Source organism: Fonsecaea erecta, assembly GCF_001651985.1.
Source record: "Fonsecaea erecta strain CBS 125763 chromosome Unknown Scaff1, whole genome shotgun sequence".
Lineage (NCBI taxonomy): Eukaryota > Fungi > Ascomycota > Eurotiomycetes > Chaetothyriales > Herpotrichiellaceae > Fonsecaea > Fonsecaea erecta.
The window spans coordinates 2,661,535-2,688,359 of record NW_017387244.1 but is presented as its reverse complement, the minus strand read 5'-3'; the positions used below and the strand labels follow the sequence as shown (position 1 = coordinate 2,688,359).

General features: G+C 53.4%; 12 protein-coding genes across 12 annotated transcripts; 5 read left to right on the top strand and 7 right to left on the bottom strand.

Moving 5' to 3' along the window:
• Positions 1 to 236: 236 nt before the first annotated feature.
• On the top strand, positions 237 to 1,658 carry AYL99_00943 (hypothetical protein; the record flags this gene model as incomplete). The annotated part of the gene is made up of 1 exon (XM_018832459.1): positions 237 to 1,658. One exon carries the CDS (start codon positions 237 to 239, stop codon positions 1,656 to 1,658), a length of 1,422 nt encoding a protein of 473 aa, XP_018698338.1.
• Positions 1,659 to 2,556: 898 nt separating this feature from the next.
• On the top strand, positions 2,557 to 3,665 carry AYL99_00942 (hypothetical protein; the record flags this gene model as incomplete). The annotated part of the gene is made up of 3 exons (XM_018832458.1): positions 2,557 to 2,615; positions 2,684 to 2,908; positions 3,017 to 3,665. The coding sequence occupies 3 exons, from the start codon at positions 2,557 to 2,559 to the stop codon at positions 3,663 to 3,665; spliced, it is 933 nt and encodes a 310-aa protein (XP_018698337.1).
• Positions 3,666 to 3,770: 105 nt separating this feature from the next.
• On the bottom strand, positions 3,771 to 4,944 carry AYL99_00941 (hypothetical protein; the record flags this gene model as incomplete). Its single annotated transcript, XM_018832457.1, has 2 exons — positions 3,771 to 4,800; positions 4,904 to 4,944. 2 exons carry the CDS (start codon positions 4,942 to 4,944, stop codon positions 3,771 to 3,773), a joined length of 1,071 nt encoding a protein of 356 aa, XP_018698336.1.
• Positions 4,945 to 5,346: 402 nt separating this feature from the next.
• On the top strand, positions 5,347 to 6,495 carry AYL99_00940 (hypothetical protein; the record flags this gene model as incomplete). The annotated part of the gene is made up of 1 exon (XM_018832456.1): positions 5,347 to 6,495. The coding sequence occupies one exon, from the start codon at positions 5,347 to 5,349 to the stop codon at positions 6,493 to 6,495; it is 1,149 nt and encodes a 382-aa protein (XP_018698335.1).
• Positions 6,496 to 7,881: 1,386 nt separating this feature from the next.
• On the bottom strand, positions 7,882 to 9,516 carry AYL99_00939 (hypothetical protein; the record flags this gene model as incomplete). The annotated part of the gene is made up of 1 exon (XM_018832455.1): positions 7,882 to 9,516. One exon carries the CDS (start codon positions 9,514 to 9,516, stop codon positions 7,882 to 7,884), a length of 1,635 nt encoding a protein of 544 aa, XP_018698334.1.
• Positions 9,517 to 11,275: 1,759 nt separating this feature from the next.
• Positions 11,276 to 12,602, bottom strand: AYL99_00938 (hypothetical protein; the record flags this gene model as incomplete). Its single annotated transcript, XM_018832454.1, has 4 exons — positions 11,276 to 11,418; positions 11,473 to 12,332; positions 12,383 to 12,445; positions 12,496 to 12,602. 4 exons carry the CDS (start codon positions 12,600 to 12,602, stop codon positions 11,276 to 11,278), a joined length of 1,173 nt encoding a protein of 390 aa, XP_018698333.1.
• Positions 12,603 to 12,959: 357 nt separating this feature from the next.
• AYL99_00937 (hypothetical protein) lies at positions 12,960 to 14,078 on the top strand (the record flags this gene model as incomplete). Its single annotated transcript, XM_018832453.1, has 3 exons — positions 12,960 to 13,039; positions 13,102 to 13,936; positions 14,001 to 14,078. The coding sequence occupies 3 exons, from the start codon at positions 12,960 to 12,962 to the stop codon at positions 14,076 to 14,078; spliced, it is 993 nt and encodes a 330-aa protein (XP_018698332.1).
• A 976-nt stretch (positions 14,079 to 15,054) lies between these two features.
• On the top strand, positions 15,055 to 15,973 carry AYL99_00936 (hypothetical protein; the record flags this gene model as incomplete). Its single annotated transcript, XM_018832452.1, has 2 exons — positions 15,055 to 15,190; positions 15,690 to 15,973. The coding sequence occupies 2 exons, from the start codon at positions 15,055 to 15,057 to the stop codon at positions 15,971 to 15,973; spliced, it is 420 nt and encodes a 139-aa protein (XP_018698331.1).
• Positions 15,974 to 16,488: 515 nt separating this feature from the next.
• On the bottom strand, positions 16,489 to 19,089 carry AYL99_00935 (hypothetical protein; the record flags this gene model as incomplete). The annotated part of the gene is made up of 1 exon (XM_018832451.1): positions 16,489 to 19,089. One exon carries the CDS (start codon positions 19,087 to 19,089, stop codon positions 16,489 to 16,491), a length of 2,601 nt encoding a protein of 866 aa, XP_018698330.1.
• A 924-nt stretch (positions 19,090 to 20,013) lies between these two features.
• On the bottom strand, positions 20,014 to 22,956 carry AYL99_00934 (hypothetical protein; the record flags this gene model as incomplete). Its single annotated transcript, XM_018832450.1, has 2 exons — positions 20,014 to 22,305; positions 22,360 to 22,956. 2 exons carry the CDS (start codon positions 22,954 to 22,956, stop codon positions 20,014 to 20,016), a joined length of 2,889 nt encoding a protein of 962 aa, XP_018698329.1.
• Positions 22,957 to 23,227: 271 nt separating this feature from the next.
• Positions 23,228 to 23,815, bottom strand: AYL99_00933 (hypothetical protein; the record flags this gene model as incomplete). The annotated part of the gene is made up of 1 exon (XM_018832449.1): positions 23,228 to 23,815. The coding sequence occupies one exon, from the start codon at positions 23,813 to 23,815 to the stop codon at positions 23,228 to 23,230; it is 588 nt and encodes a 195-aa protein (XP_018698328.1).
• Positions 23,816 to 24,966: 1,151 nt separating this feature from the next.
• On the bottom strand, positions 24,967 to 26,670 carry AYL99_00932 (GMP synthase; the record flags this gene model as incomplete). The annotated part of the gene is made up of 2 exons (XM_018832448.1): positions 24,967 to 26,521; positions 26,582 to 26,670. The coding sequence occupies 2 exons, from the start codon at positions 26,668 to 26,670 to the stop codon at positions 24,967 to 24,969; spliced, it is 1,644 nt and encodes a 547-aa protein (XP_018698327.1).
• Between the last annotated feature and the right edge of the window lie 155 nt (positions 26,671 to 26,825).

Sequence of the window (26,825 nt, the reverse complement as noted above, 5' to 3'; positions counted from 1 at the left end):
TAGCCTGGTAGCCCCTGTCGAGTATGCCTAATACTGTGCCTCACCAGCCTAACAGACGCTAATAACTTCCTGTCTAGGCCGGTCCGGGAACCACCTCCGGGAGGCTCGCGAAACTTGCCTGGGACGAAGATGTACCTTCAGCAGGCATGACCCGGCACGACTCACGACTCAGCGCGTGTGGAGATGTGGTTCATGCATGGCAGTCAGAGCTGCCATATCAGGGCTTACCGCTGAAGATGGACTCGGAATCCGCGGCCTTACATTTCATCTCCCCCGGAGCCCTGTCGAGTGAGAGTGTATTCGACGAATACGCCGCAGACCCGCGTTTCCAGCGGCTCCAGACAGAGCTGCGATCATGGCTGTTCGTGGGGGCGCGGAGTGGTGGCACGACCAGAGCCCACAGCGTGACCGCTGGGGAGGATGACACACTGACGGACCGGACGAAACCAGGCCACCACTACTTTGGCGAGCAGGTCTTCAACTCTGCCCAGGAGATCCCGGTCGAGAGAAAGCTCAAGTACCTCAAGGTTTGGATTACCGACTGCGCTCCGTGGCTGGACATGTTCGATCAAGAGCGACATTTTGGTCTCCAGGTCCCCATTCTGGCTCAAGGTTCTTCTGCCGTCTTCAACGCTCTCCTCGCGGTCGGGGCAAGGACTGCAGAACGGCAAGGTAACATTGCCGGCTTCCGCGACAGCCTCGGACTCTACTCTCAGGCCATCTCCTCGCTCACCTCTTCCCTCAACACCAAAGAACCTAACGTGGTTGTAGCAGCCTGTCTTCTTTGCGTGCTGGAGATGATGAGTGTCAGTCCTCGCGACTGGAGGAAACACGTCGAAGGCTGTGCGGCTTTATTTGTCGCCTCGGGCATCAATGGCTTCTCCGGAGGCCTGCTCCAAGCTGTTTTCTGGTGCTATGCTCGAATGGATCTCTGTGGTGCCATAATTGCAGACGGAGCGGAAAGCACTGTTATGCCTATTGATAAGTGGGCCTTGCTGTCAACGATTCCTCCTTCGCGGTCAGACGCCCTCCGCGAGATCAAAGCCGTCTTCTGGGAACAAGGTCGACGAGTGCCTGACATGTATGCGAACTATGCTGTATACCTGTGCGCGAGGACCTGTGATCTGCTGTCCCGCCACATTCGCTGCGTTGAGTTGGGTGAGGAGAATGGGTGCATCGGAGAGTCCTTTGAGGGTGCATGGAATGATCTCTGGACAGATTTACAGGAGTGGTTGTCGAAAAGACCACAGGCAATGCTGCCCGTGGACATTGAGGCGAGCAGCGCCGAAAAAGGTCCGTTCCCACATATCTTCTTTGCGCACTGGGCGGCGATATCCAGTACCCAACTCTACCACACCGCATGCATTCTCCTGCTCGACATCAAGCCCAGCACCGAGACCGAGATTTATCGAAGTACCTATTACTCACGTCTATGGCATGCACGAAGGATCGTGGGCATATCTTTGACCAATCCTCACGCGGGATGTATCAACAACGCAATTCAGCCATTATATGTCGCAGGAAAGCTTTTCACACACCCCGACGAGCAGAATATTATCGTCAACCTGATCGACTCAATCGAAGCTCGGACCGGGTGGGGCTCTCGTTGGAGGATCAAAGACCTCAAGGCGGCATGGGGCTACCCTCGCGGAGCGTGACTGGGATAAGGACGGTCTACAAGAAACAAGAGGGCACAGACTGCCACAAGGGCACCGACTGCCACAACAATCTGTTCAATCCAAGTGAAAGCAGCGTGATGTACCGCAAGGGTAGCTGTTACATTCGGCACCCCAGAAAAGCCGAATTTGGCCTCCAGATGCCGCCCACATTGGTCACCTAGGCAGAGCCATGTGGAGGCACTCCAAGCGCCCGCAACGTGAGCGGTAGCTGCTGGAGATTTCCTGGCTTTAGCCAGTCTGTCTCCTTTCCTCGGGAGATAGAAAGACATCCACTGTTGAGACGGTCTGATATCACCCTCACTGTCAAGCATCTGCTCGTTCAGCAAGGCCGAGGGTCAAGGTCAGGCTGCCAAGAGGAGAATTGAGGTTTCGTCAACTGTTTTGATGATCACGACAAGCCAGAAGTGTATGGTCATTGAAAGCTTTAGACGATCTTTGTGTGGAAACCCTCCTCCATTATAGAGAAGTCTTGTGGGCGGGGAGATGGACGGCGGAGATGATACGATATGCCAGCTGAAGAAGATGACGAAGCAGTCCTTGCCGTTACTTGGGCCTCAAACCGACTGAGCAACAGGGCATGAGCAGGGTACATGTGTACATAGCTCGCCAGGTAACTTAACGAGTTGATCCCCTCTTCTGTTATATTTCGTGGGCCGTGATAGCCTTCACTACTAGCCTGAGACTAGGGCAGCACCATCTCCTTTCCCAATGCGGGGTTAGGCATTACTTGCCTTATTCGGAACATCAACATCACCTGCTCTTGCTCGCCTGCTCTGTCCAACACCCGCATCCATCTTACACCCACAAGAACTCAACATGACCTCGAGGCGATAGCATAGTTCTCTCTGCCCAAGGCCGTCCACCCAAAGCCTCCATCATGGAGCCGCACTGCGAAGAAATCGCCCGAATCAGCTACACCAACTTCGCACTGTCTCTGTTCGTAACCATCCTGGTTCTTCTGTCTCTCTTCTTGCCCTCCACGTCTAACCCTCGGCTTCCCACAGGTTGATTCTTGTCGGCATCCTGATATCTTACCTCCCGCAACATATCCGCATCATCCAGCTGCGCTCCTCCTTTGGGCTGTCCCCATACTTCGTCCTGCTCGGCACCACCAGCGGCACCTGCGCCTTCGCAAACATCCTTGTCCTTCCAAGATCGCGAGCCGATGTCGCATGTTGTCGTGAGGTGGATCAGTTTGCCTGCGTTGCTGGGCTACTAGGGATTCACAGGTGGGCGTACAGTGGTCTTGTTTTGGAGTGATGTGAGTTCGTCCGTCCAACTTATAATACAAGTCCATCTCGGGACTGGGGCGAGACACTGACATGGACAATCTCTAGTCTCCTCTTGTTCCTGATCTTCTTTCCTCGCAACCAACTCCCCTCTGCACCTCCTGAGGAGGACGTCGCCGACGGCCTCGATGCCAATCCTCCCGACTATTCTGCCACGTCAGACACCCCTCCGCCATCCCCTGTGAAAGAGACCGCGCCCCTCGCTCCATCCTATCGTACAGCTCTCGTCGTGGTCGCAATCTGTGTCTTGCACGCCGCAGTCACAGCAATCTTATCGTTCTATTTTATATACGCTGCCCCCCGGCATGCACAGTCATGGGCCAATTTCCTGGGCATATTGTCCACCGTCCTCGCGAGCATCCAATATTTTCCTCAAATATATACCACGTTCACCCTCAAGAGAGTGGGAAGCCTGAGCATTCCAATGATGTGCATTCAAACCCCCGGCAGCTTCGTTTGGGCCGGGAGTCTTGCAGCAAGGCTGGGCCCGGAAGGATGGTCGGCATGGGGTGTTTACCTGGTGACCGGTTGTCTGCAAGGCACTTTGCTGGCCATGGGAAGCTATTTCGAGATTGCCCGGAGGAGGAAAGAGAAAGAGGAGTTGAAGAGGCGCATGCAGTACGATCTGAGCGCAGAGCCCGAAGAAACAACAGAACAGGAGGCATCGGAAGAGACGCCATTGCTTAGATCAGGCTGAATACCGGAAATGATCATTTTATGCCTGCCTTTTGCACACCTGCAATGCTTTGTGTTTGCTGCCCTTCTTTTGTTTTTTGATTGAAACTCTCAAGACCAATTGTGATCATAAGCTTGTCCTGGGGACCTGTGGAGGCGATGGTTCCTCCGGGGCGTGGCGTTTACCGTCCGCCAGCGCTGTCATCTCCTCCAACTCTTTGTCTGTCATACCGTCGACAGTGGGCCGGTTGTTTGCCGAGGCGTCTCTCTCATCGCCAACTTCAATCCCGTATTTCGCGAAATCAAACTCCTCCAATGAGGCCAGCAGCTCTGCCCATCCGTCCATGAGCTCCCCTGGGTAGCCGGGACTGCCCGCGAGAGGGACACCCTCGGTGTGATCTAGGTCGTCCTCTTTATGCTCGCCAGTCTGCCCCGCCAGAACCTCCTCTTCTCGCCCGGTGTACACGTCGAGCAACCCCGGATGTGGCACCCACACTACCCGCATGCCTGCCCTTCTGCCCGCCTCGACTCCAGGCACGCTGTCTTCAAACACAAGACACTCGTCCGGCGTGATCGGTCTTTCACCCTCGCCCTCCACCATCAGGGTGTCGTTGATCGTCTGCAAGGCCAACAGGTAGATATCTGGCAACGGCTTCCCTCTCCCCTTGGGTATCCGCGGATCGTCACCCAGGATGACATGTCTCTGAGGGAAGACGCTAAACAGGTCTTTCATGTTCTTGGTTTTGATCTCAAAGTTTTTGGCGTGTGAGCTCGTTGCCAGCGCGAGGTGGACCCTCTTCTTGTTTGCCGGGTCCGGGGAGACGGACGCCCCGTGGCTACTCTTTGCATGCGCCCGTTGCAGCTTCCGCAGCAGCTTCTCTACGCCCGGCAGGGGTTTGCAGTTCAAAAAGGCGTCGGCCTGTAACTCGGCCTGCCGGGTCAGAAACTGCTCGCGCGAGATGGGCAGCTGCGCCCACTCGTGGAAGATCTTGCCCGCCGAGTGAGAGGGTCGACCCTGGAGTTGTGCTTTGATCTTCCAGGGCAGGTCGGGCCGGCCGTTCTCCCGCAGGATCGTGTTGGTGACCACGGTGTAGGCGTCTTCGGAGTCGATCAGGAGGCCGTCCATGTCGAAAATGCAGGCCCGGACGGGCGGGAAGCTGGGTGCGAGACGTGCTGGTTAGTTCCTTTTCATGCGAGTAGGGAATCAATCAGACGTAGGCAAGAGCTCTGAGGACAGCAATGGGCAAAGGTAATACGTACTCTCGGGGTTGCTGCATTGAAGCATTGGTCTCGGGTGCCATGTTTGAATGGAGGGGTATACCGAAAACGACAGTAGGTGGTCTGGAAGGAGAGAGAGAGAGAGTTCGGTCGAGGATTATTACTATTATCTGGATGTAGATTTCCAGTGGTTCGTCGACACACCCACCCCTGCATCGTCCCCGGTTTTTCCAGCCCACGGATCTTGGATTTGCCCGTCTATCTCACCCATCAAGGTTGAGTTTTTGGTGGGGGTGTCCAGATTCCCTAGCCGAACACGAGCAACGTGCAACGTCATCTGTTCTGTGGAGTCGCATGGACAATGCAGCCTCGTTTATTTTTCTTATTCTGCGATGTTAAAAACATAGAATCAGCCCAGCATTCCCCCTAGAACTGTGTATATCCCTGACACACACAGAAAGAGAGAACCCAAATCCATATCAGACATGTCCTTGAAAGCAGATGGACCCAGAGTTCGCCCCGAGCGAGTAAAACCACCGCCACCTTCTTCTCCTCCCACCGAAGCACATCCCAATCCGCCATCATGGTCCCGCCGCTCCTCGACCGCGTCCACGACCTCGTTCCACTCCGCCCACTCGGTGCAGCTAGACCGCTTCTCCCCGGCCGAGGAGTCTCGCATGCTGTCGCGCTCCAACGACCTGAAATCCCAAGCCAACACCCTCTTCTCCCGTCAAGACTACGAGTCCGCCATCCAGACCTACGACCGCGCATTGGCGGAACTGCCGCGGTATCTGGACTACGAGAGGGCGGTGCTGCAGAGCAACATCGCGGCGTGCCATCTGAAGCTTGATCAGTGGAAGGATGCAGTGGACTGTTGCGAGAGAGGCTTGGACGGTTTAGAACGAGAGTTGCCGACGAAGAAGAAAGAAGTGAAGGCCAAGAAAAGGACAGGGAAGGGAGCTGGAGCAAAGAAATCGTCCTCAACGGCACACACCAATGGCAAGAGTCGGAATGGACGGTTAAATTCAGACTCTGAGTCGGACGACGAAGGGGCGTCACCGGCACAGTCTGCAGACCAGGCGGTACAGGACGACACCGTCGTCGAACTCCCCTCGGACGAGGAAGACGAGACCGCCGCACTGAACAATCTTCAACTCTCAGATACGAGGAAAGCCGACATCACACGAATACGGGTCAAACTCCTGCTGCGCCGCGCCCGGGCGAGATCAAACATGTCCCTCCTCCCACCTTCGTCGTCAACAGCAAAATCATCAGCCACATCCGACCTGTCCTCCACCACGTCGGCGTCAAAAGCCTCCTCCGCCCCCACCACCTCCGCCTGGTCCAACCTCAGCTCCGCGCTCGAAGACTACAAGACCCTCTCCTCCACGCCCCAATACTGGGAGACGCTGCCGGCCTTCGACAAGAGGACCGTCCGCGACGCGCTGGTCCTGCTCCCGCCCAAAATCGAGGAGGCCAAGCAGAAGGAAGTCAGTGAGATGATGGGCAAGCTCAAGGATCTGGGCAACGGCATTTTGAGGCCGTTTGGGCTGAGTACCGACAACTTCAAGGTCGTCCAGGGCGAGGGCGGCGGATATAGTCTGAGTTTCGACGGGGGAGGGAAGAAAGGGTGACGAACCAAGCAAAGGGGGTCCATGGAAGTGGAGTGAGACGGAGAACAATGCTTGCTGCCTTTCAAGACGAGGATACATGACGAGAGCGAAAGCGATTGACACAGGTCGCCCATGACGCCTGCTACGTGATAATGACTACACATGCCACATCCGATAACACATATAATGATAATCCTCATAATATCATGCAGTGGGATCCATTTTCGCTCCAGAGTGAGCTACTTACTTGCTGTAACTCTACTTACAGCATCTGTTTTCACAATATCACAATGCGGAATTGAACGAATCTTTGCAATGTTTGTATGTATGCATGCATGCATGAATTCTTGCTCCGGCCACTCCCTCAGTCACTCACTCGCTATAATAGTAAGTAGGCTGAGCACCAGCTCGATGTCCAGGCAGATAGGTAGGTAGGCAGGCAGGTCCATGTTAGGACCCTTTTTGATCCATCATCACCATCACCAATCACCATCACCAGTTGTCCAATGACGATCTGCATTGCATTGTATGTAATCTGGAAAAAGCGACACACCACACCCATCCACACACACACACACACACACACACACGAGATCCCCTCTTCCAGTACCTGAATTATCTCCCCTGCTGTGTGGCTGCCGTGCCTTATCCAACCAATCCCCGTCTTCTTCTCTCTGCATCAGAAGAAATTTCTGGCCGGGCGGGATGTTGGTAGTGGTGGTGGTGGTATGTAGCTCTGTCATTGAATCTCCTCTCTATCTCTCTCTCGGTCTTTCCCCCACAGTGACCGCGCAAGTAAACACTGACCCTTAATCCATCCCTGTCATTCCTACCCCTACCCCTGTCCCTTGCTTTGCAGACCTTGGAAGGACCTGCCTTCGAAAGCGCCACCCTCCCCCCCCACCGAACTCGAAACCCACACATTTCCCATTGTGCATACCGTCGCCGCTGGCTTGGATGTGTATTCGGACCGCCATACTCTCCGTGTTGAGAGAAAAAAAGACAAAGCATAAAGAGAAGAAGAAGAGAAAAAAAAGGATATGGAGTGCATTGATAGCCCACAGTGCCTTTGTCTGTTGATTGTTGTTGTCTTTGTCGCCCATCTTCCAAAACAAAAGAAAGAAAAAAGAGACAGACCAGGCTCGCAGGAATAATGCATTGTCGCATGCATGCATTGTGGTGAGAATGAAGAAAATGATGCGTTATACCAGCCCTGTATTCGTTGCTGCGCAGCGAGGATGGCGACGACCACGTGTGTCCATACTCTTTCACTGATGATGTGTCCGTACAGCTGGAAGCTCGATTAACAGGACCTTGGAAAGAGAAAGAGACGACGAGAGTCGTCAGAGTGGCTGGGTTGGTACTGAGTCCATGGCCACACGGGTGTGGGAAGACGGAAGACGTGGTTCAGTCAACTTCGACTTCGAAGTCTCCGTCTTCACTCTCGGACTCGGTCGATCCCCCGTGTCGATTTGCGTGTTGTGCCTCTTCATGGGCAAGGAGATCGGACATGCTCATGTGGCAATTTGGTCTCTCCGTCTTGTTGAAGCCGTCATTGTCGGCGAAGGTGGTGGCGGCATCGGTCAAGGCGTTCAGACCGGAGCTGAAGCTGTCGTTCCACTGTGGATCCTCGTTGGCGGAGTACGACACGAATGGATCGTGCGAGACGGTCGATGCGGCGGTGTGATAGCCATTGTGGATGCTGTAGTTCTCCTGCACCGGCTGGCTTAGCCAGCTATGTGATGAGCCATGGTCACTGGAAGCCACGGAGCCAGCGGGACGGGAGGATGCTCGGGACACGGATCGGGGGCTGGGGGTGGACGGCGTTGCATAGAAGCGGGTATCAGAGGTCGTGGCATAGCTTGGTGGTGTGTACAATGGTGAATGCTGTTGCGTGCCATTTCGCTGCATGGACGATGGTGTCTGCATCCTCGCATGTCCATTGTTCGGCGAGTATGGTGGACGGCGCGGATTACCAAACATTCCTAATGGAGTGCCACGACGAGATGGGCTGATGTTGTACACGTCGTTGGGATGCGGCAGAGGGGTTGCTGGAAGACCCTGTGCATGGTGGGGCCGATACAGCGTTGGTGGTGCCATGGACATGTTTGTAGGAGCTGATGGTGGATGCAGATAGGGAGGCGAGGGTCGTGTGGGAGTGGCCACAGGGTGTCCAGCTGTACCAGGCGCCGTTGTGGGCATCCGAGGACGGCGCTGGCGACCCGGCTTGACAGAGAAGTCATCGTCATCGCTGTCCATGGGCTCTTTAACCTTGACACGTTTGGCTTGTCTCTTGTCCTCGGCCTCAGCCTCCTTGCCTCGCTTCATGACTCGGGCCTTGAGGCCATTGAGTTTGCGATTTGCCTCGACACGCTCGGCGTTGGTCTTGGGGTCGTCCACAACTTTCAACAGGTACTTGACGTCGAAGAGGTGCTTGCAGATGGTCTTCGAGGTCGCTATGGTCTCCACAAGGCTGTCAAAGCGCTCTTCGAAGGTCCAGTCACTCGTTCTCTTGTACTTGAACTTTCCCGGTTCCCATGCGTCCACTAGGTTGGCATCTTTCTTCGAACGCTCGATGCACGCCTCCAACATCTCCCAGCAGAGACATTCGACAAGATAGTTGTCATGGACCTGGTTTTTGAAGGGGCGCTTGATTGCGTCTTGGCAGTAACACTCGTCGGGAACGCATTTGAAAGCCTTGAAGAGGACTTTGACATGGGCTCGCTGCTGGTCTTGAGTTGTCGGGATGGTGGTGTCTGTGCCTCGTTTGTTGGGCAGTAGAGCCTGACGGAACATGCGTGCCTGCAGGACTGTGTCGAAGATGGTGTCAAGGTCCTCCTCCGCGTCGGTGACCATCAGGTCTGCGGACTTGGCAAGATCGTCGAGGGTGCTGTTGACGTACTCGGAGGCTCCTCGCTGTGATAGCGGGATCTGTTGGAGGACTTCGAGAACGGAGCGGACCGCAGCTTCGGTGCTGCATCTCTCCTGGACATCCGGGCAAGTGGTTGGATCGTGCTGACCAGGCTTTCGGCGAGAGGCCATATTTGACTAAGTTAATCTGGGTTGTGGGGCAATGGGATAAGATCTGGTTTGGGAGCAATAGAATTTGAAGATGATCAGTTACAAAGTGAGATTGCAAGATGTGTGTTGGGAAAATATTAAAACTTACACATCACTATGCCAAGGCACACATATTTATATACGGGGAGGGGGAGGCAGTCCAGCATGGCGGGACAGGTGACTGTGCGGCAGTATTTCTCGACTTTGTCACTAACTGCCTTCTTGACATGTGAGAGGCGGTTGGAATCACCGGACATACCTTGTCACTCTGGGTCTTGTCACTGATTGAAACAAAGACATGTTCGCCCTTCTGAAGTGAAGTGAAGGTACAGCCGAAGCCATCCGATGTTCAGCCACGTTCGGATGTTCAGAAAGAAGTGTTGTGACAAGGCGATGGTATCGTTACCGGCTGTGTCAGACTCGTTGGCGCATTGTCGGCACAGCTCTCCCATACAAGGAGACGTGCGATCAGCCAGTCCCTGTCCTGTGATCTTTGCCTGAATCGATATCCTGCTCTTCTACCGTGCTCCATTGGGTCATGGGAGACGGGTGCACTCGAAAATTGTCCTGGCCTTCCTGAAAGGATCGAAGTCTCACCGTGAGTACAGAACAGGCCGAGTATGTCAATCGGCCACTCCCTCAGCTCCAGCTGGAGTCAGTATGTGACTGACAGCAAAATCCAGTGCTTGCTTACCATCTGGGACATTTCCTGGAAATTTCCTGATGCGGTGGTTATCATTGAAGGTCCAACTTCCCATCGCAGGCTGGTGGCGGGTAGGCTTGTTGACAGGAGAAAACTGACTGTTTCGAGGTCTCGAGATTTGGCTTCTTGGTGATTGATCAACAAGGAGCTCGGAGATTGGCTTTATTGGGCTTGTGAAAACCAGGTCTGTGTTCTGTGAGGGTGATAACAGCCGCAGTGAAAGACAAAAGAAAAGGACATGGTGCGATTACAAAGGAACCTTCACAAGACTGAAGATATGGCCAGTCCAGTGGAGAGAAGAGTGGGCGAATGCGAGAAATGCGGTAAAATTCATGCGCAGAAACAAGACATAAGTTAAGAGGAAGATACATCGTCACTTCAGCTCGGGGTCCTGCGCGCGAGAGGTTCGTCGTTGACGAGCTCGACACATCTGCTGAAGCTGACCCAATGGAGGGAGGGTAAGACATCAGTCATTTCACAGTGTAAGCTATGCATTTAGCTGAATGTCAGTACACCAGAGCAGGTAGAGAAGGAGAATGCTGCTCCCTTCGTGAGAAGAGATACAAAGCAAGAGAGAAAAGGGGTTGGGACGAGCGGTGCATGAAGCACTACTTAGTCTTGCGACAGTAGGCCATTCAGAGCTTTTGGGCTGCAAATTCCAGCTTGCCACAACACAGGTAGTGGAAGCATCGACAGGGAGCAGCGAGCAGAAAGGAGAAAGGAGAGAGGAGAAAGGACGTCAGAGTGAGGCCAATCACCATTTCTCCGCTAGTCCACTCCCGGTATTATTATGGCGTCGCACAACGACCCACCTTCGACAGCAATGGATGCGATATTCAACCAGTTCAACAAGATCCCCCAGCTCTCGTCTACACAACATCATCAACGTGTTTGCTGGTGAGGGCAATGGCACAAGTACCTGCTGCCGGGACATTTCCGAAGAAGCTATATAAGTTGTACAAGTCGTTGAGCGACGAGAGGCGCCGCAGATAGACTTGGCAATATGGATCTGTGTCCATCGTTGGCAACAGCAATACATCATAAATGCCAGATTTTCAAATTGTAATCCATCATTTTCTCTTCTGCTTGCGCATCTTTGTCCTCCATGAGGAGATGCCGTTGGCCAGATGAAGTGGCAAGCACGCCACCTCCGTGATGAACGACAGCACTCGACACAGCGTCTTTGCAGGATATTAGCAGGGACTTTCAATGTGTGGGAAGAGTCATGTGCTTACCATCGTGGCCCTTGAACTCGAAGGTCGGTGAAATCGGGCCTTCCTTACGTTGAGGATCCTTCCACATCCTGACGAGGCCGTCAAGACCGCCGGCCCATATTTCATGAGCCACCTCATCACCTGTGCGGACAAGGTCAATACCCAACCGTTGATTGGTCATGGCTGCTCGACCCTCCAGCCACGCCAGAAGCTGGCCGGTTTTACGGATATCATAGAGCATGGCACCGTTGCTTTTCCGCTCAACAATGTAGAGATATCTTCCGCACGGACTCCAGAGGACCTGCGTTATCCCCCCTCCACCAATTTGCAGGTCAGCGCCAGTGCCTTTGACGGAGAAGACGCCAACGCAGTCTCCCTGGCCCAAGGAATCATACAAGCCAACATAGCGGCTGTAAGTCCCAGCGGCCAGAAGGCCGGTTGAGGGCTCAACGGAAAGCGCAGACACGATCCCGCGCATGTTGACCGCGCCATTGTACTCGACCACCTTTCTCCATCTTGGTCCCGTGGGGATCGAAGAGATCGGTTCCTGTCCTGGACGGGCCACATCAAAGACCGAGATCAGGGATTCCGAACCGGCAACGATACGATCACCCTGACTGCTGAACAGCAAGGAATGGGGACTGATGAACTCCTCGGTCATGGGATTGACTAGTGGATAAGACGCCCCTTGCTGGCCAGTTAGAGCCGAGTTCAGCCGAATTGGATGATCTCTCATGGACGACAAGATCAATGTGGTGGCAGGATCCTGCAGGTTGAAAAATGGATATCCGACCACAGCCTTGACAGATTCTGCCGAATGGATGCTGCAATACGGGGAGAGCGTTCGTGGCTCAGGTGCTTCTTCAAGGAGGTCGACTGGTCTATATTCTGGATTAACAGTCTGTAGACTGGAAACGCGGTATGCACTCACACGACAAAGGTATCGATGGCATTGCTCGAGCGGTTGGCAATTAGACAAGTTCCATCGGCACTCCTAACAATCGTTAGGGATGTCATTGTCTGCATGAAGCAGGTCGTACTGACCATTGAACACTCTTGTAGTAACTCCTGGAAACGGCAACTTGGAAATCTTCTGGCACCCCTTCAAGGGGGGACTGAGAGGTCGTAGCCACACATTTCGGCCGAAACATTTTCCTCCCAATGCTTCTGTTGGCTTTGTGCCTATTCGGGTTTGGGGAGAGGGTTATTCATAATGACACAGCCGTTCCACGAGGGAGACACTGGAAGTAGTCGAAGGAAGCGAATGGATTCGGGAGTACATTTTCCGAATCAAACTGGAAACGGCTGCAGTGGTGGAGGAGGAGGAGGCTGCGATGTTGACAATTGACAAAGAAGCACACTAATGCTCCACCGTATCTACCATTTAGCTTGTACGGCGGGTCACGGAAGTTGAGCCGCACTTCTGCATCGCGCATCGCGTCTTTCAGGCTCAAAGAACTTCGCTCTACGAAATCACCATCAGCGCGCTCAACACTTCAACAGACATAATGTCGCTCTTTGGTGCTCCAGCATCAAAACCTACGTTGAACTTGGGGACCAGTACTGCTACGTCGGCTCCCCTAAGCTTGTAAGTGACCTCAATGGAACCTAACGGCGTTGTTTGCCCAAGTGCTAACACAGTCTGCACAGAGGCCAGAATACAACGACTCAGCCACCAGCGAACACCCCCGCGACAGGCGCATCCTCTCAGCCCCAGATAGATATCGCTCACCTGCGCTCCACCACGAAATTTGACCAGCTTACGCCCGACCTGCAGCAAGAAATCGAGGCGGTTGACACTTTCATCCTCAACCAGATCAAACTCGCCTCCGAAGTCGCAGACCTTCTTCCAACCGTGGTTGCCGCAGGCGAAACGCTACCTAACGGTGTGGATTTTGTGAGCCAGAAGCTGGACGAGGTGGAAGCTGGGTTGGGCAACGATGCTGAAGCGATTGTGGCCGCGAGGGACGGTGGTGTCAAAAAGAACGAATTGGAAGCAAAATGCGTTTTCAGAGCCATCGACCGACTGAAGATGCCCAGGCAATACCAACAGGTTGCTCATGCGCAGAATGAAAGCCTAAATGGCGGCGGTGTGTACGGTGGAACGGGTCTAAGCGGATGGTGGAACAATCCTCAGACGTTGAGGGGAAGCGTCCGGGCTGGACATGTTCAGGGAGATAAGATCCAACTCCCAGGTGAAGAGGCAGAAGAAATACAGGGTCCGAAGAACTTGGTTGAATTATTCAATACGAGGACCGACGAGATGCAGAACATGATCCAAGGCAACCGACAACTTCTGAGCGAAATCGAGGATTTCGTTCAAGGCTTGGAAGGGAAGGTCATTGGCAAGGAGAGAGAGTTGAACGACCGACTGAACTATGGTGATCGAAACGGCGGGGTTGTCAGTGAAAAAGACCATCAGATGCAATTGCTCCGCTTTGTATTCGGTGAGGTGCAGAGGAGTCTTTACGACGTGGCCGACAAGGTTGGAGCGGCGAGGGACGAGGTCGCACAATTGACAATTGGGAGATGATTGAAGCCTTTAGCAGGAACACAACATTCACCTGGGGATGAAGCTCGACAAGGACGAAAATGGCTCTGGGACCATCACCGCAGACATGATCTAGGAGAGTCTCAGGCATACCACACCTTGACTCTACACCACCGGCTGCTGCTCAGCCATTCTGACCTTACCGGCGCAACTACGGTCTGCACCGCAAAGCCGCGCGCTGGCAGCTACTTGAGCTTCACTGACCGGACAGCGTCTTCACTACAAGCCGGAGTCCTGTCGCACTGCACCGAAACAACCGGTTCATCTCCGGCGGCCCCTTCATTGTGACTGTTGCATGTTTCAAAACACGGTCATGAGGTCTCACAGAGCCGACATTGGCTTCCTGTACCGGGCAGGAGGCTACACGTTGCTTGCAAGGTGAATCGAGAATACAAGGACGACTGGTACCTGAGAGCAATTGGCATGGATGAGGCATGAGCCCGACGGACGCTAAGGCTGAAGTTCAGCATTTGGGAGAGACATGATACACACGCCCATCATGAGTTGACACGGCTGGATGGAAGACCTAGCCCTTCATAATCGTTAGAGGATTTCCACTTGGCAAAGATCGACCGACAACATGTATACGAGGTACTTGTAAGCTCAGCAAACCCAATTCTCCAGCAACTCGTGAAGTTGGCACGGGTTGAATTGCCCAAAACATCATCCTGCCACGTCGTCTAGCCAGGGGTAAAGGCCGAATATCTGTCTTCAAGGTCGCGGCGTCATGATCCGCTCCATTCAAGGTGGATATGTATGACTTCATTGCGGCTCCAACGTTTCAGCAAAAAGGATGAGATTGTGATGTCATGCTTCTTCTTCGACAACGACCACAAATATTCATCAATTCCTGCCATTGTCCCGTTAATCTGTCTCTCTCAAAAAGAAATACTTGACTACGTGACAGAGTGTACTTTCAACACTATCCAGTCTCCCAAACCTCCAGACTTGAGGGCACACATACTTCGAAACAACACCACAGATCTCTCCCCCTCCTCCAAAACATTACATACACCTTTTCTCTTTCCAAAGAATACCGCCCTGTGAAAAATATGTCTGGCACGTCCAGCGTCGGCAACAGCAACGTCTACGAGGCCGGTGACCAGCGGGTGCCGCCGGACTCGCAGAAGGGAGGCGAGCAACCGTATGAGGAAGGACAGAAGAATTCCCACTTGGGCAATGATTCGAGTATGTATACTTCCCCTGATTTCCGTTCTTTCCGCCAGCTGTGTTCTGCTCTATCCTGTGCTCCGTGGATTAGGTGGATGGGGATGGAGAAAAGCCGGGGAGAAGAGAGAGCATGAGGAGCAAGAATAGCATGATGCAGGAATCCGGCTGTGTGAGAGGATTGCAACAAGTCAGAAAATGGGAGAAGAAGTGGAGGGACACGGGACCTGTGCAATCGAGGAAGAGATCAAGGCCCATAAGCCGAGCAGGAGACGGTGGCTGTGCCGTGTTGTGTACGCATGGCGTAGGCCCTCTCTTCGCTGTGTTTCACCCTGAGCTCTGTCCTGTGTGCTATACTATCATCAGCCGGGCTCTTCCATGATGCATGCCTCTCTTCTCTCCCCAATCACTGCCTCCATCCTAACCACAAGCCACCCCCGTCCTTGCTCCCAACCCCAACACCGCCACCCCCCATCACACGGTTCACTGACCAACCCCCCTCTTCTCTCCACCTATATAGAAGACAGCCGCTCGATAGCGAACCGCCTGGCCGCGTCGGGCCCACAGAACACGCAGTCCACGGACGATAGCAGCTCGTCGGGCAAGGCCAAGAGTGCCGAGACGCGCGCCGGCGAGGTCGACGCCACGGCCCCCGCGCGCATGCACGGCAACGAGCCCAGCCGCGGCGCCCGCATCGACAAGGAGCTGCAGGACGAGGAGGCCGCCATCCTGGCCAAGAAAGACGCCGCCAAGGGCGGGAACAAGAGTGGTGGCACGGGCGACGTGGCGGGGAAGAAGATGTGAGGCGAGGTGAGGTGAGGTATGGGACCAGACCAGACCAGACCAGACGGGAGGAGAGGAGAGGAAGGTGTCTTTGGTCTTAGGACGAAGTAATTATCACGTGGTAGCAGAAACCAACCACGTATGGGTAGAAGAAGACGCTGTACAATACGAAATGAATGGATGGATGGCTGTGATGGCAAGAGTCCGACCAACCAAAAAAAAGTGCATATAACCCGCATTCAGACTTGCTTGATCTCCAGACGCAGCTACTAGTTACTTCTTTTGCATGGAGAGACTGTCAGAGTGCCTCGAAAAAGGACCAGCTTATTGTGTATTTTGAGAGCCTGAGAAGGCAATGAAGGCCACCCAAGCAAGAACTTCACCTCGTATCATGATGGAGAATTGTATAAATCGCTAGACAGAAAAAGACCGTGCACGACTATGAGGGTACGCCTGGGCTTTTATATGTATCCCAAAAAACATCCTCCCCTCCCCTTTTACCTTTGTGGGGATCTCTTCTGCTTCCATTGCACCCATCACCGGTTGTGGTGGTGCCTCTCTCGCTCGTGGCTCTCTTGCCGCTCCAGCTCGCGGCGCACCAACGCGACGCACTCGTCCATGACATCTCCACCGACCCTCCACTTCCTCAACACCACCCCTTTCGAATGCATGATCTCCTCTGCCCTAGCCCATCGTCTGCGCCAGATCTCCAACTTCTTATCGTATGGTGCATTGGCTCCGGGAGGCGGCGGGATAACGCTCCCATCGCTGCCAGTTGCGAGGGGATCGGAGCCCGCATATCCGTAGCCCGTGGCCCATCGTGCCGCCGCCGCTGGGTAAGATGAGATGGCCCTTCGTGCAGGCAGTGGTGGATTTTGACGGTTGTCGCCCGGTCCGCCGCCTTGGTCGGACGAAATGGTTGCACTGCGCGACGGTGAGGATGCGCGGATTGCTGGGAGCGCGTTGTATGCGGAAGAGATTTGCCGACGAGCAACGGTCACGTAGCCGTCGTCATTTCGCGAAGAAGTGCTGGCAGATGTGGACGTGCGGGAAACGGAAGGCGTGAGAGACGGTGGAGTCGAGTTTGAACTTGTCTGCCTTCCAAGGTCTGAGGGGAACTGGGGTTGGCTTTGATTCTGACGAGGGGAGGAGAACGGAGCTCTTGAAAGAGGCTGTGGTGTTGGCTCGCTCATGGCATGTCCAGTGTTGGCATCCGCCGTCCGTCCACTCCGACGGGGTTTAGGTGGTGGCGGCGGCGGGGGTCTCTTCTTCACTGCCTCTTGGGTCTCTGTATCGGACGCCGCCGATAATCTCTCATGGTTCGTGGGCGGTGTTGATTGGGACGAGATGGAGAAATTTCGCAGACTCGAAGGCTTGTTGGGTTTATTGGGAGCATGGGGTTTGCCATTCGCGTCCAGCTGGCGCATGTCACTCAAGTGCGTAGGAGGCTTCAACGAGCCTTGCTTCGCTTCCGAATTGTCCGTGAAATCAATCAGGTCTCCCTCTGCAATGGTTGGATCCATCGTCGATCTTGGTCTCTCGGGCAGAGCCGGCCTGTTCCCAGGAGCATCAGAGTTCACGTCTCCTGGCGACCGACTAAGTCGTCCGCCGTCTCTTGCAATCATGGAATCCGGTGGTGTGTTCGATATCGCCTGATCAAAAAACCCCTTCTTGACCGGCGTTGTCACATCTCTGATGAACACTCCCAACACTCGTCCTGGGTGTTCAAGGACAACATCAGTGTACACTTCCAAATCTGCCTCTCCACTGTCCCCAACAAGGATAAATTTCCGCTCCGGAAAGTCATTCATGATTCGATCCAGCGAACCGCGCTTCCGTTCTGCCGCAGGTTCGAATATCCCCTGCAACATTCCCGAGTATTGCTTGAGGTGGAACGAGCCTGGCGGCAGTCCTGCAAGGGAGAAATAACTGCGCAGCAGGGGATACATCTGCCAGGGAGAATTGGAGACGTAGTGGAGCTGAACACCCATGACGGACAGTTTCGAATACCACTCCTTGACGCCTTTGATGGTCAGATCGCCCAATTCTCGGATGAAAGCATTTTTGAAAATCTCTCGCGCGCCGCTGCTGATCCCGGAATGTTTGATCGTATCGTCAATGTCGCTCACCAGACTGATGCCCTTACTCTGGGTGACGATAACATCTTCCACCGCAGACAATTTATCCGAGGCTATGACCCGGACTTGGTCAGGGATAAAATCCAATGCGGCTCGCAAATTGAAGTGGCCTGACTCATCTGTTGTCACGGACTTCGAAGTCGACTTGTCCTGGTTGAAGAAGATGACCGTCAGCCGTGCATGTGCAGTGGGCATTGACATAAAAGGCTTCAGCCGGGTCAACAGCAACTCGTTCGCCGCCGACAACTCTTCCCTGCTCATGTTCGCCGGTTCATTCCACGATTGGCGCTTAACCATCGATCGGCGACCCGGATCTTCGTCGTCGTAGTCTGCGGACGTTGCAATGGATCGTGTTGGCGAGTTCGATCGACTACCACTAGGGGTCCCTCCTCTGGAAGGAGTCGAGCTGTAAGTCCCTCTGACCGCTGCATCCGCTTCTCGCTGTCCGCGACGGGTAATATTCTCTGCTTCTTTTGCAGCGACTTCGTCCTCATACTTGGACGAACTGTCGTCCTGGGGTATGCGATTGGTAGGAGCTTGGCTCGACGGACGCGAGGTCGTGGGACTGGTGGTGGGAGCGTAGATGCCACTGAGTCTCCTGGCAACCGCCACAAGAAGCCGGTTCTTCCTATTCAGAGGCCCTTGTTGAGGAGAATAGATCCATCCCCGAACATCCACGTCGACGATGGCATTCGCATCTTCATATTTTTCCCACTCTCGTTTCCAATAGTCTGCGTCTCCGCTGCTATGCGGCATTTCCACAGACTCGTGCGTCCCAGGAGGATATCGGGGGGCGTCATCGTACCGGCTGCTCCGCCTCGTGTGATGCCTCGCATAGCTGGGGAACAGAAGCATCTCCTCATTCTCACTTCTTGCAATCTCGACATCGGGCCAATCTCTCGACGTCCCGCCATCGCCAACGCTCTCTTGCAGTCTCTGCTGGATCTGTGCCTGGTATGTCTGTCTTATCTCATTGGCCGCCCTCAGGTAGCCCTTCATCTTCTCCCTCCTTGCGCCCGGCACCCGGTTCCCGCCATAACTTGTCATCTGATCGGTTGCTGAGGTTGATCTCGTTCCCCGCCAAATGTGTCGACCACCAGCATGGTGCGGTGTTCCATATATGGCCCTCAGAATACGGCTTTTCGCGATTCGCCGCCGTAGGAATGAGGCAACACGGCTTTTCCTGATCCGTCTCCGAAATAAAAAGACAAGGTCTCGTCTTGCTTCCCTCCTTTCTCGCTTCTTCTGCTGCCTGCGCACAATGGCCCGGTAGATACTCGACTGTGCTTGGAGACGCAGCTGAGGGATATATTCGTGACGGAAGCCTAGATACCTTTCGCGAGCGCGTCGATGAGTGTTTGGGAAGAGGTAACGAAGGAGCGAGAAGGCGTTTCGGGACCTGGTCAACCCGCGGAGTGGAGGAGCCACGATGGTCAGGGTCGACCGGTGAAGGTTATTTGCCCACGTGCTGAGGTTGGTGAACCCAGCAGAGTCACAGGGAGGAAAGCAGTGGTGGCTTGACAGAAAAGGCGCATGACCAGAGGCTCAGCGAGTACCAGCGTCCAGATTTACCCAGAGAATGAGTGGGAAGTGTTTGTGTCCTTGGTCAGTTCCTGCGTCGTTGGTTGCCGCCTCTATGCAGAATAACCAGCCGCGTACGTCATTGGGTCAACTCTGCGGCTGTGGATCTATCCATATTAATATGTGATCTAAATAATAGCCACTCGCATATCACCAAGTCTGTTGCATTCATCACATACTTCTCGTCCTGTCACATCTTCTACGGTATTCCTAGCACTGCTCAACTCGAATTGAACACGCGACAGCCTTGATATCTGGTCGGGGAGCTCCTACCTTACCAAGGCACAGCCCAGCCTGCATTGTGCATTGTCAGCATCGTGCATGGGTCGAAAGCTATGCTTCTCATCTCCAGCCCCAATTTTTCTCAAGTACGGCATTAATCCTCCCGAGTGCTCTTCGCCCTAGTGTCTCGGCAAACATGTCCATGCGCTCGTCAGGAAGCATCTCCACGAACCTCCTCAGTCCCCAACTCTGGTCAAGTGTGTTTTGAAGTGGGCCAGCTTTCCTCAATCTTCCAAGGACAACCTGGGCTGCCATAGGATTGAGTCCGGCTTTTCTTAGGAATTTCTCCCAGAGAGTCTCTTCGTTGATGAGGTTTGCTGTTTCTACTCTCGGGTGCAGGGACTGGGACGGGTCGGTATCCGGAAATCCGTGACAGCAAACCACGTTCCAGGTCAGCCTGCAAAGAGCCGTCTCGACTGATTGAGGTCCGTATCTTGACGAGACCCAGAGGGGTTGCACGCGGAGGCCGTGGCGGCTAGAAATATTTGCACAAAAACCTGCAAAAGTAGTAATTGTGTCAATTTGTGGCGGCAGCAAGCTATCCTCAACACCATTCATGGCTACCATAATGAACAGTTGCGTATAGTCATGTGCGAGCCTCAGGACTCTGCTCTGAACTATGCCTTGACCTGCTTGTACCCCTTGTCCGGGAAGGCTTTTCTGGTGCAAAGCCTGTAAATTCGTGAACACGATGGCCGTTCTCGGATTCAAAATGATGTCGGGGGACGCAGAATGAGGCGCACTGCGGTCGGGTCTGGTCATTTCCCGGTATACCATGTTAAGTCGGTCGCCTCCATTTACCTCCAGAAAACTGACAAGCGAACGATATCTCCCGAGAGTGGCTGTCTCAACCAAAATTGTTCTTGGCCATTTCGGCTCCATGAGGCGGTGGAGATCGTCGTTGCCACTGGTGTGTGCAGTTTTGATCGGGGTTGACGGTACCTGGACGGTGCATGGGTTCATCCCGGTCATTGGTTCTGATGGCTGGGAGAGCAAATCGCGAACCAAATTGGGACGATTCCCTTCTTCAGATTGGGTCGCCTGGATTGGATCGTCTGCGAGTTCGTTTGCCGAAGGTGGTTGCGGTGGTGCAGCTCTCTTGAACTTGGCCCCTCGTAGGTCAAGGTATGCTTCCAACGCATTGGAGGTTGAGAAACCGTTCAATGCACGGGCGGTCTTGTTTGGCACCAAATTCTGGACGTTACTGGGATACAACGTGCAAGACTTCTTGGATGCCATCTCCTGGCTGGAGTCTGACTCAAGATTGAGTCTCTTCCCTGGAACGATGGGCTCGACCAGTTTGGATATGTCTTCGTGCAAGGAAAGGTCCTCTTCTATTTCGCTGTCACTCTCGTCATCTGTGTCAAGGATGCGTAGACCAGGTGGTTTCCAAAGCAGTTGCTCGCTCCTGGTAACTCCTTGCGGTAGATTCACCAGTCTGCAAAGACTGCCATCATCCTCGATATTGTCGGCAAGGTCCAGCTTTGTGAATCCGGGCGGGAAGGGAGACCAATTGAGCTTCATGTCAGTCTGCAAGTGTCCCATACTCGGGGTCACCATGAACATCTCATCAAATTTGCGCATGAGAAGCTCGACCTCTTGTAAGTCACGCGCAGATCGGGCAAAGAAAGGTTCCAGTGGAGGCACTGGTTGTTTCAAGCACTTCTCTGGTATGCTAATCTTGTCACCTCTCAAGCGAGCATCTATCTCTTTCTCTGCATTCTTGACGAATTTGATCAGCTCTTCATCCAGATCACCTTCTATCGCATTAAAACCATCCTCTTCAGACGTCATCATTGTAGAGGACAGCACCTCTTCGAGGGAAGGTTGGTTCCCGTTGCTGACTGCACATCCTGTTGTTATTGCATCCAGTTTAATCTCGACGCTGGGGTTATTTGGTGCAGTGACTGTAGAGGCTGGGGCCAAAGGAGCTCGTTTATGGTCCACGGGGGATGGCAATTCATCTTCTTGTTCGCTTGATTGCTCGGATTGCGAAGTGGATGAGAGCATTGGCACATCAAGCTGCAGACTTTTGAGGTCTTTTCTCTCCTGCCGACGCTCATCGAGTGATGCACAGACCGCTTCCATTCGCAGCTCCGCTTCGACCTCCAGTTGCGTCGCGTTCTGAATCTCTTCAAGCACTTGTTTGGCTACCGTTGTACCCGCTTCGTCGACTCCTTCGGATGGTATCTGGTCTTGCTCTTGCATCTCCCTCTCAAGCTGAAGCAAAAGACTGTCAAGATCAATGTCTTCTTCCGATCGTAGAGGGAAGTCTAGGTCGGGAGAAGACGGGGCTTGCGGCACTGGCGACTCTGGCATCAACAAGGGTGTGAGAGATCTCGGTCGTGGTTTCTACATGTCGTCAGCTCGGTTTGAGGCGTGGGAGACTGGGAGTCAAGCCTTCACCACAGGGACAAGGCTGTCGAATATTGTGGCCTTTGTGCCCGCGCTCAAAGTGTCCTTCAGCGAGGCGGACAAATGCACCAGCGCCTCTTTCGTAGTATGGCATTTCTCATCTTCCAGCATTTGTTCGACATCTCTCAGAGCCTGACCAGATTCGATGTCGTTCCACTCATCCTCGAAGTCCTGTCCTGACACTGAACTGATCAGAGAACAAGTCTCAAAGAGGTGTTCGGGGTCGATGTGGCTCGCTGCATCACGTTTGAAACGGTGCACATCTGCCTCGTGGTCCCCTGCAAGCAATGGTTTTTCAAGTTTCAAGTTTCGTACACGGTGCCGTTCCGGCAGGAAGTTCCTCCAATTCACGACAGAGCGAGGATCTTCGATGCTCTGAGCCAACAAGCTGCCTGCATGGCGGGTGAGCTGGAACTTCGGCTCTGCGATGTTGTCAGCAAAAACTGAGAAATCTGGGTCTGGCAGCTGTTGGCTATCCTCAATGGCTCGGAGTGGTAGTTGGGAAATGTTCTCTAGGATATCTACTGAAGTGTGGTCGATAGCCAGGCTATGGAAACGGGCATAATCGAGAACAGTTGGTGCAGACATAATGAGACAACATTTTAATTTCACTGAGCTCGAACACATTTGCTTTAAAAAATGAGAGTGAGAAGTGAAGGGAAGAGGACGAACAAGGCGTGCGCTTCCATGCCAGGTTGCCAAGCCTCAAGTGCAAGGTTGGAGGTATACGGTTGCTCTACCTACATGCATGTATGTAGGCATTGGAGAACTTTGCAACCAGAAATTTCTGTTGGCAACGTGTGCTTGCATACACTCTTGACTTGGTTACTCATTATGGTTTCATCTCCTTGACCCGTCCTTATTTGTCTGTGGCAGGCTCCATTTCCTGTTGTGCTCCTCTTCCTGATCCCAGTGCCACAAATACGTCGGGGTACAGAGAGCACGTTGGTCCAATGGTTGGTCTGTCGTGTAAATGATCTTCAACCCCTTCTTTCTGAGGCATCGAAGTCGTAGCATGCCTATGAAGCGTGCCAAAGAACTTTCCCAGCTCTTTTTGGGCCTCAATATCGAAGTCTTCTTGATTGCGGAAGAATACAACTCTCGAAGTCACAATGAGCCTTGCCAGATCACACTTTTGCGCAGCAGTGAGCTGTGTCATCTTGATGCCACTGATCTCCGTGCCAATCTTTCGGATGTAGTCGAACACATCTTCGGCAGCATCAAGCAGATCCCGAAATCGTGGATCTCCATGGAGGCCTTTGTGCTCGTAAGGGATGTCTTTCAGTTCATCCCAATGGAAAACAGGAAAAGGCGAGCCAAGGTGGTCGTAGGCATAATATTCGTGACGTTCTGGCTGCACATGTCCTGGTTCGAATATCTCTGACAATTTCTTTCCAATCTTAGGATCCCCGTCCAAGGAAGGCACCGTGCTTTCAGCCTTTTGCATTTAGTTGATCAGGTGAGTCTGGCTGGTATGCCAGCAGTCCAGGATCTTCAGCATGAGGCGCCAATTGCAGTGATCGAGCCACTGGTGAATAGCTAACAATGAAGGTGGCAGATAACGTGGCTAGACAGGATACTAGGCCGAGCAGTGTCGGGCTCGAGAACCATTATACGTTCGTTCTGTCCCTATGATGAATAGCAATTGCCATTTCCGAGCTAGAATTGCCTCATCGTGTGGCAAACCCATTTAGTTACCACTCCCTTGATGCTTCACAGATGAGCGGCGGCCGCTGTTCACGTAACGTGAGCACAAAGGCTCCCGTCCAATTTGGTCACAACCACGTGCCATCCTATCACACATTCGGGGTGTCTACAGACGGTTGCTAAGTCTTGTTGGGCTGTATCTGGGTTTGGCTTCAGCTGGCCGTTCCTGTACAAGGCGGGGGCCTTCTCTCGAAGGATTCTTGTTCTCGTTGTTCGTGTTTCGTGGTCACGATAATATAGTCTCATACCGAATAACCAGATTGATCGGCCAGGGACGATGCGCACGGGCCACTTCAGGCGAGCACGCAAACCAGCCGCCTCGTGTCATCAACTGAGCAGATGGTGGACTGGATGGTGAGCTACCGGACTTCTCCACCGTCACACATAAGGCTCCTTCTCCCTTTTCTTAACCCACTTCTCCGGTTCTCACTGTGATATCAACTCACTTGGATGAAGTGGAAAGGCAGAGACGTTCGAGCCAATAGTTATTGCCTGGCAAATGTTTCTTTGATCTCCGGAGGCAGAGCTGTTTCCTGGACCCTCTGTCATGGCATTCGCGAGACCCTGGGTAGACGATGCATTGAGGTGATCTGCAAGTAATTCATTCTTCAAGACCGCGAGACAATGAGGTCCTGTCGTGGAAATTGTGCTCTTGAGGCGAAATTCCTTTGCAGGTGCGTTTCTATTTTCTAAGTGATCTTCCAAGGACTCCTAAATACAGAGGCTCGTGGCCTCCCAGACCGATTCGATGGCCGCCCGGCTACGTCACCTTGACTCTCGAAGCCTGGCCCGTCACAAAACCCTCCAAACCCATATAGCCGATGGACTCCCCGCCCTCCCCCCCTCGCACACCCTCTACCATTGAAACGCCATCGAGTCGCCTCTCATCCTCTATTCAAGCTCGATTGTACCAGGAGGCTTGCTTGTAACATCGTACAACACACGGCAAACACCATCAACTTCGTTGACAATACGGTTGCTGACCCGCTTGATGAAGTCTCCATTAAAGGGAAACCAATCAGCCGTCATAAAATCAGTCGTTTCAACTGCTCGTAGGGCGATCACTTGGGCGTGCACTCTTTTGTCACCCATGACACCGACGGCTTTGACGGGCAGAAGCCCAGCGAATGCCTGTGAGATTTTCCGATACAAGCCGGCCGAGACGATCTCATCGATGAAGATTTTGTCTGCATGTCGAGCAATCTTGAGCTGCGATTCATTGACCTCACCGAGAATTCGAATTGCTAAGCCAGGCCCGGGGAATGGATGTCTCCAGACAAGATCTTCAGGTATGCCCAGGTTCGTACCTAGTGCTCTCACCTCATCTTTGAACAACTCTCTCAGAGGCTCGATCAACTTGAGATGCATGTTCTCCAAAAGACCACCGACATTGTGGTGAGTCTTGATGGTGGCCGATGGTCCTTTAAATGAAATGCTCTCTATGACATCGGGATAAAGTGTGCCTTGAAGCAACCACTCGATGTCGCCAGCTCGAGGGGAGTTTGCTGCGGCGTCCGCGATGGCTTTTGCCTTATCCTGGAATACTTCGATGAATGTGTTGCCGATTATTTTCCGCTTTGTTTCAGGATCGGAGACACCTTTAAGTCGGCCCAAGAACAGGTCCGCGGCATCGACAACCGTCAGGTTGATACCCAAATGCTTCGTCAATGTCTCCTTGACTGTTGCTGCCTCATCCAGACGGAGAACGCCATTATCGACCAAGACCGCATGGAATCGATCTCCTATGGCCTCCTGCATGAGTTTTGCTGCAACAGTGGAATCAACTCCGCCGCTTACGGCGCCAATCACTTGACCTTTGGGACCAACCATGGCTCGAATGCGTTCGATTTCCTTATCGACGAACTTCTCCATGGTCCAGTCTTGCCGAGCTTGGCAGATCTTGACTGCGAAATTGCTCAAAATCTGTGTACCTCGCGGCGTGTGTGTGACTTCCGGGTGGAATTGGATGCCGAAATACGGTCGAGACATACTGGCGATACCAGCGAAAGGGGCATTAGCTGTACTTGCAATGGGGTGGAAGTTGTCAGGTAGCTTTGACAGCTTGTCCCCGTGACTCATCCAGACCTCGATATCATCTTCAATGCCTTCGAAAAGGCGATCGATGTGCTCTTCCTTGCCAGTGTGTCTCTCGATTTTGAGATAGGCGTGGCCGTACTCTCTCTTCTCGCCGGCCAGCACGTTTTTGCCAAAATGCCATGCCATCTCTTGCAGTCCGTAGCATATCCCCAGGATCGGCACACCAAGATCGAATGCCGCAGGATCAACATGGGGAGCGCCATCCTCGTACACTGAATAGGGGCCTCCAGATAGAATGATCCCTTTTGGCTGAAAGTGCAAGTCCGCGATCTTCTGAGTGCATGGCAGCATCTCGGAGTAGATGTTCAGCTCGCGCAGTCGCCGTGTTATCAGGTGCGAGTATTGCGATCTTCAACCGGTCGTAAGTTGGTGCGCTTTGAGATCAGGGCAGTGGAAATTTCCGACTTACCCAAAGTCGAGTACGAGGATGGTGTCGAAGGTCTTCGCAGGGACGTTGACGGCGGCGCCATTGACCTCGCCATTGACGTTGGCAGCCATGGTGACTGGGGAACAAGGTCGAATGGGCACAAGAGATACTGGGACAAGTGGTGCACGAGGGAATCAAAGGGAATTAATTATGAGTCCCCTGCAACAAAGTGGGCTGGCTATAAAATTTTGTGGAGATAGAAATTATCATGTGAAATGCCCCGCTG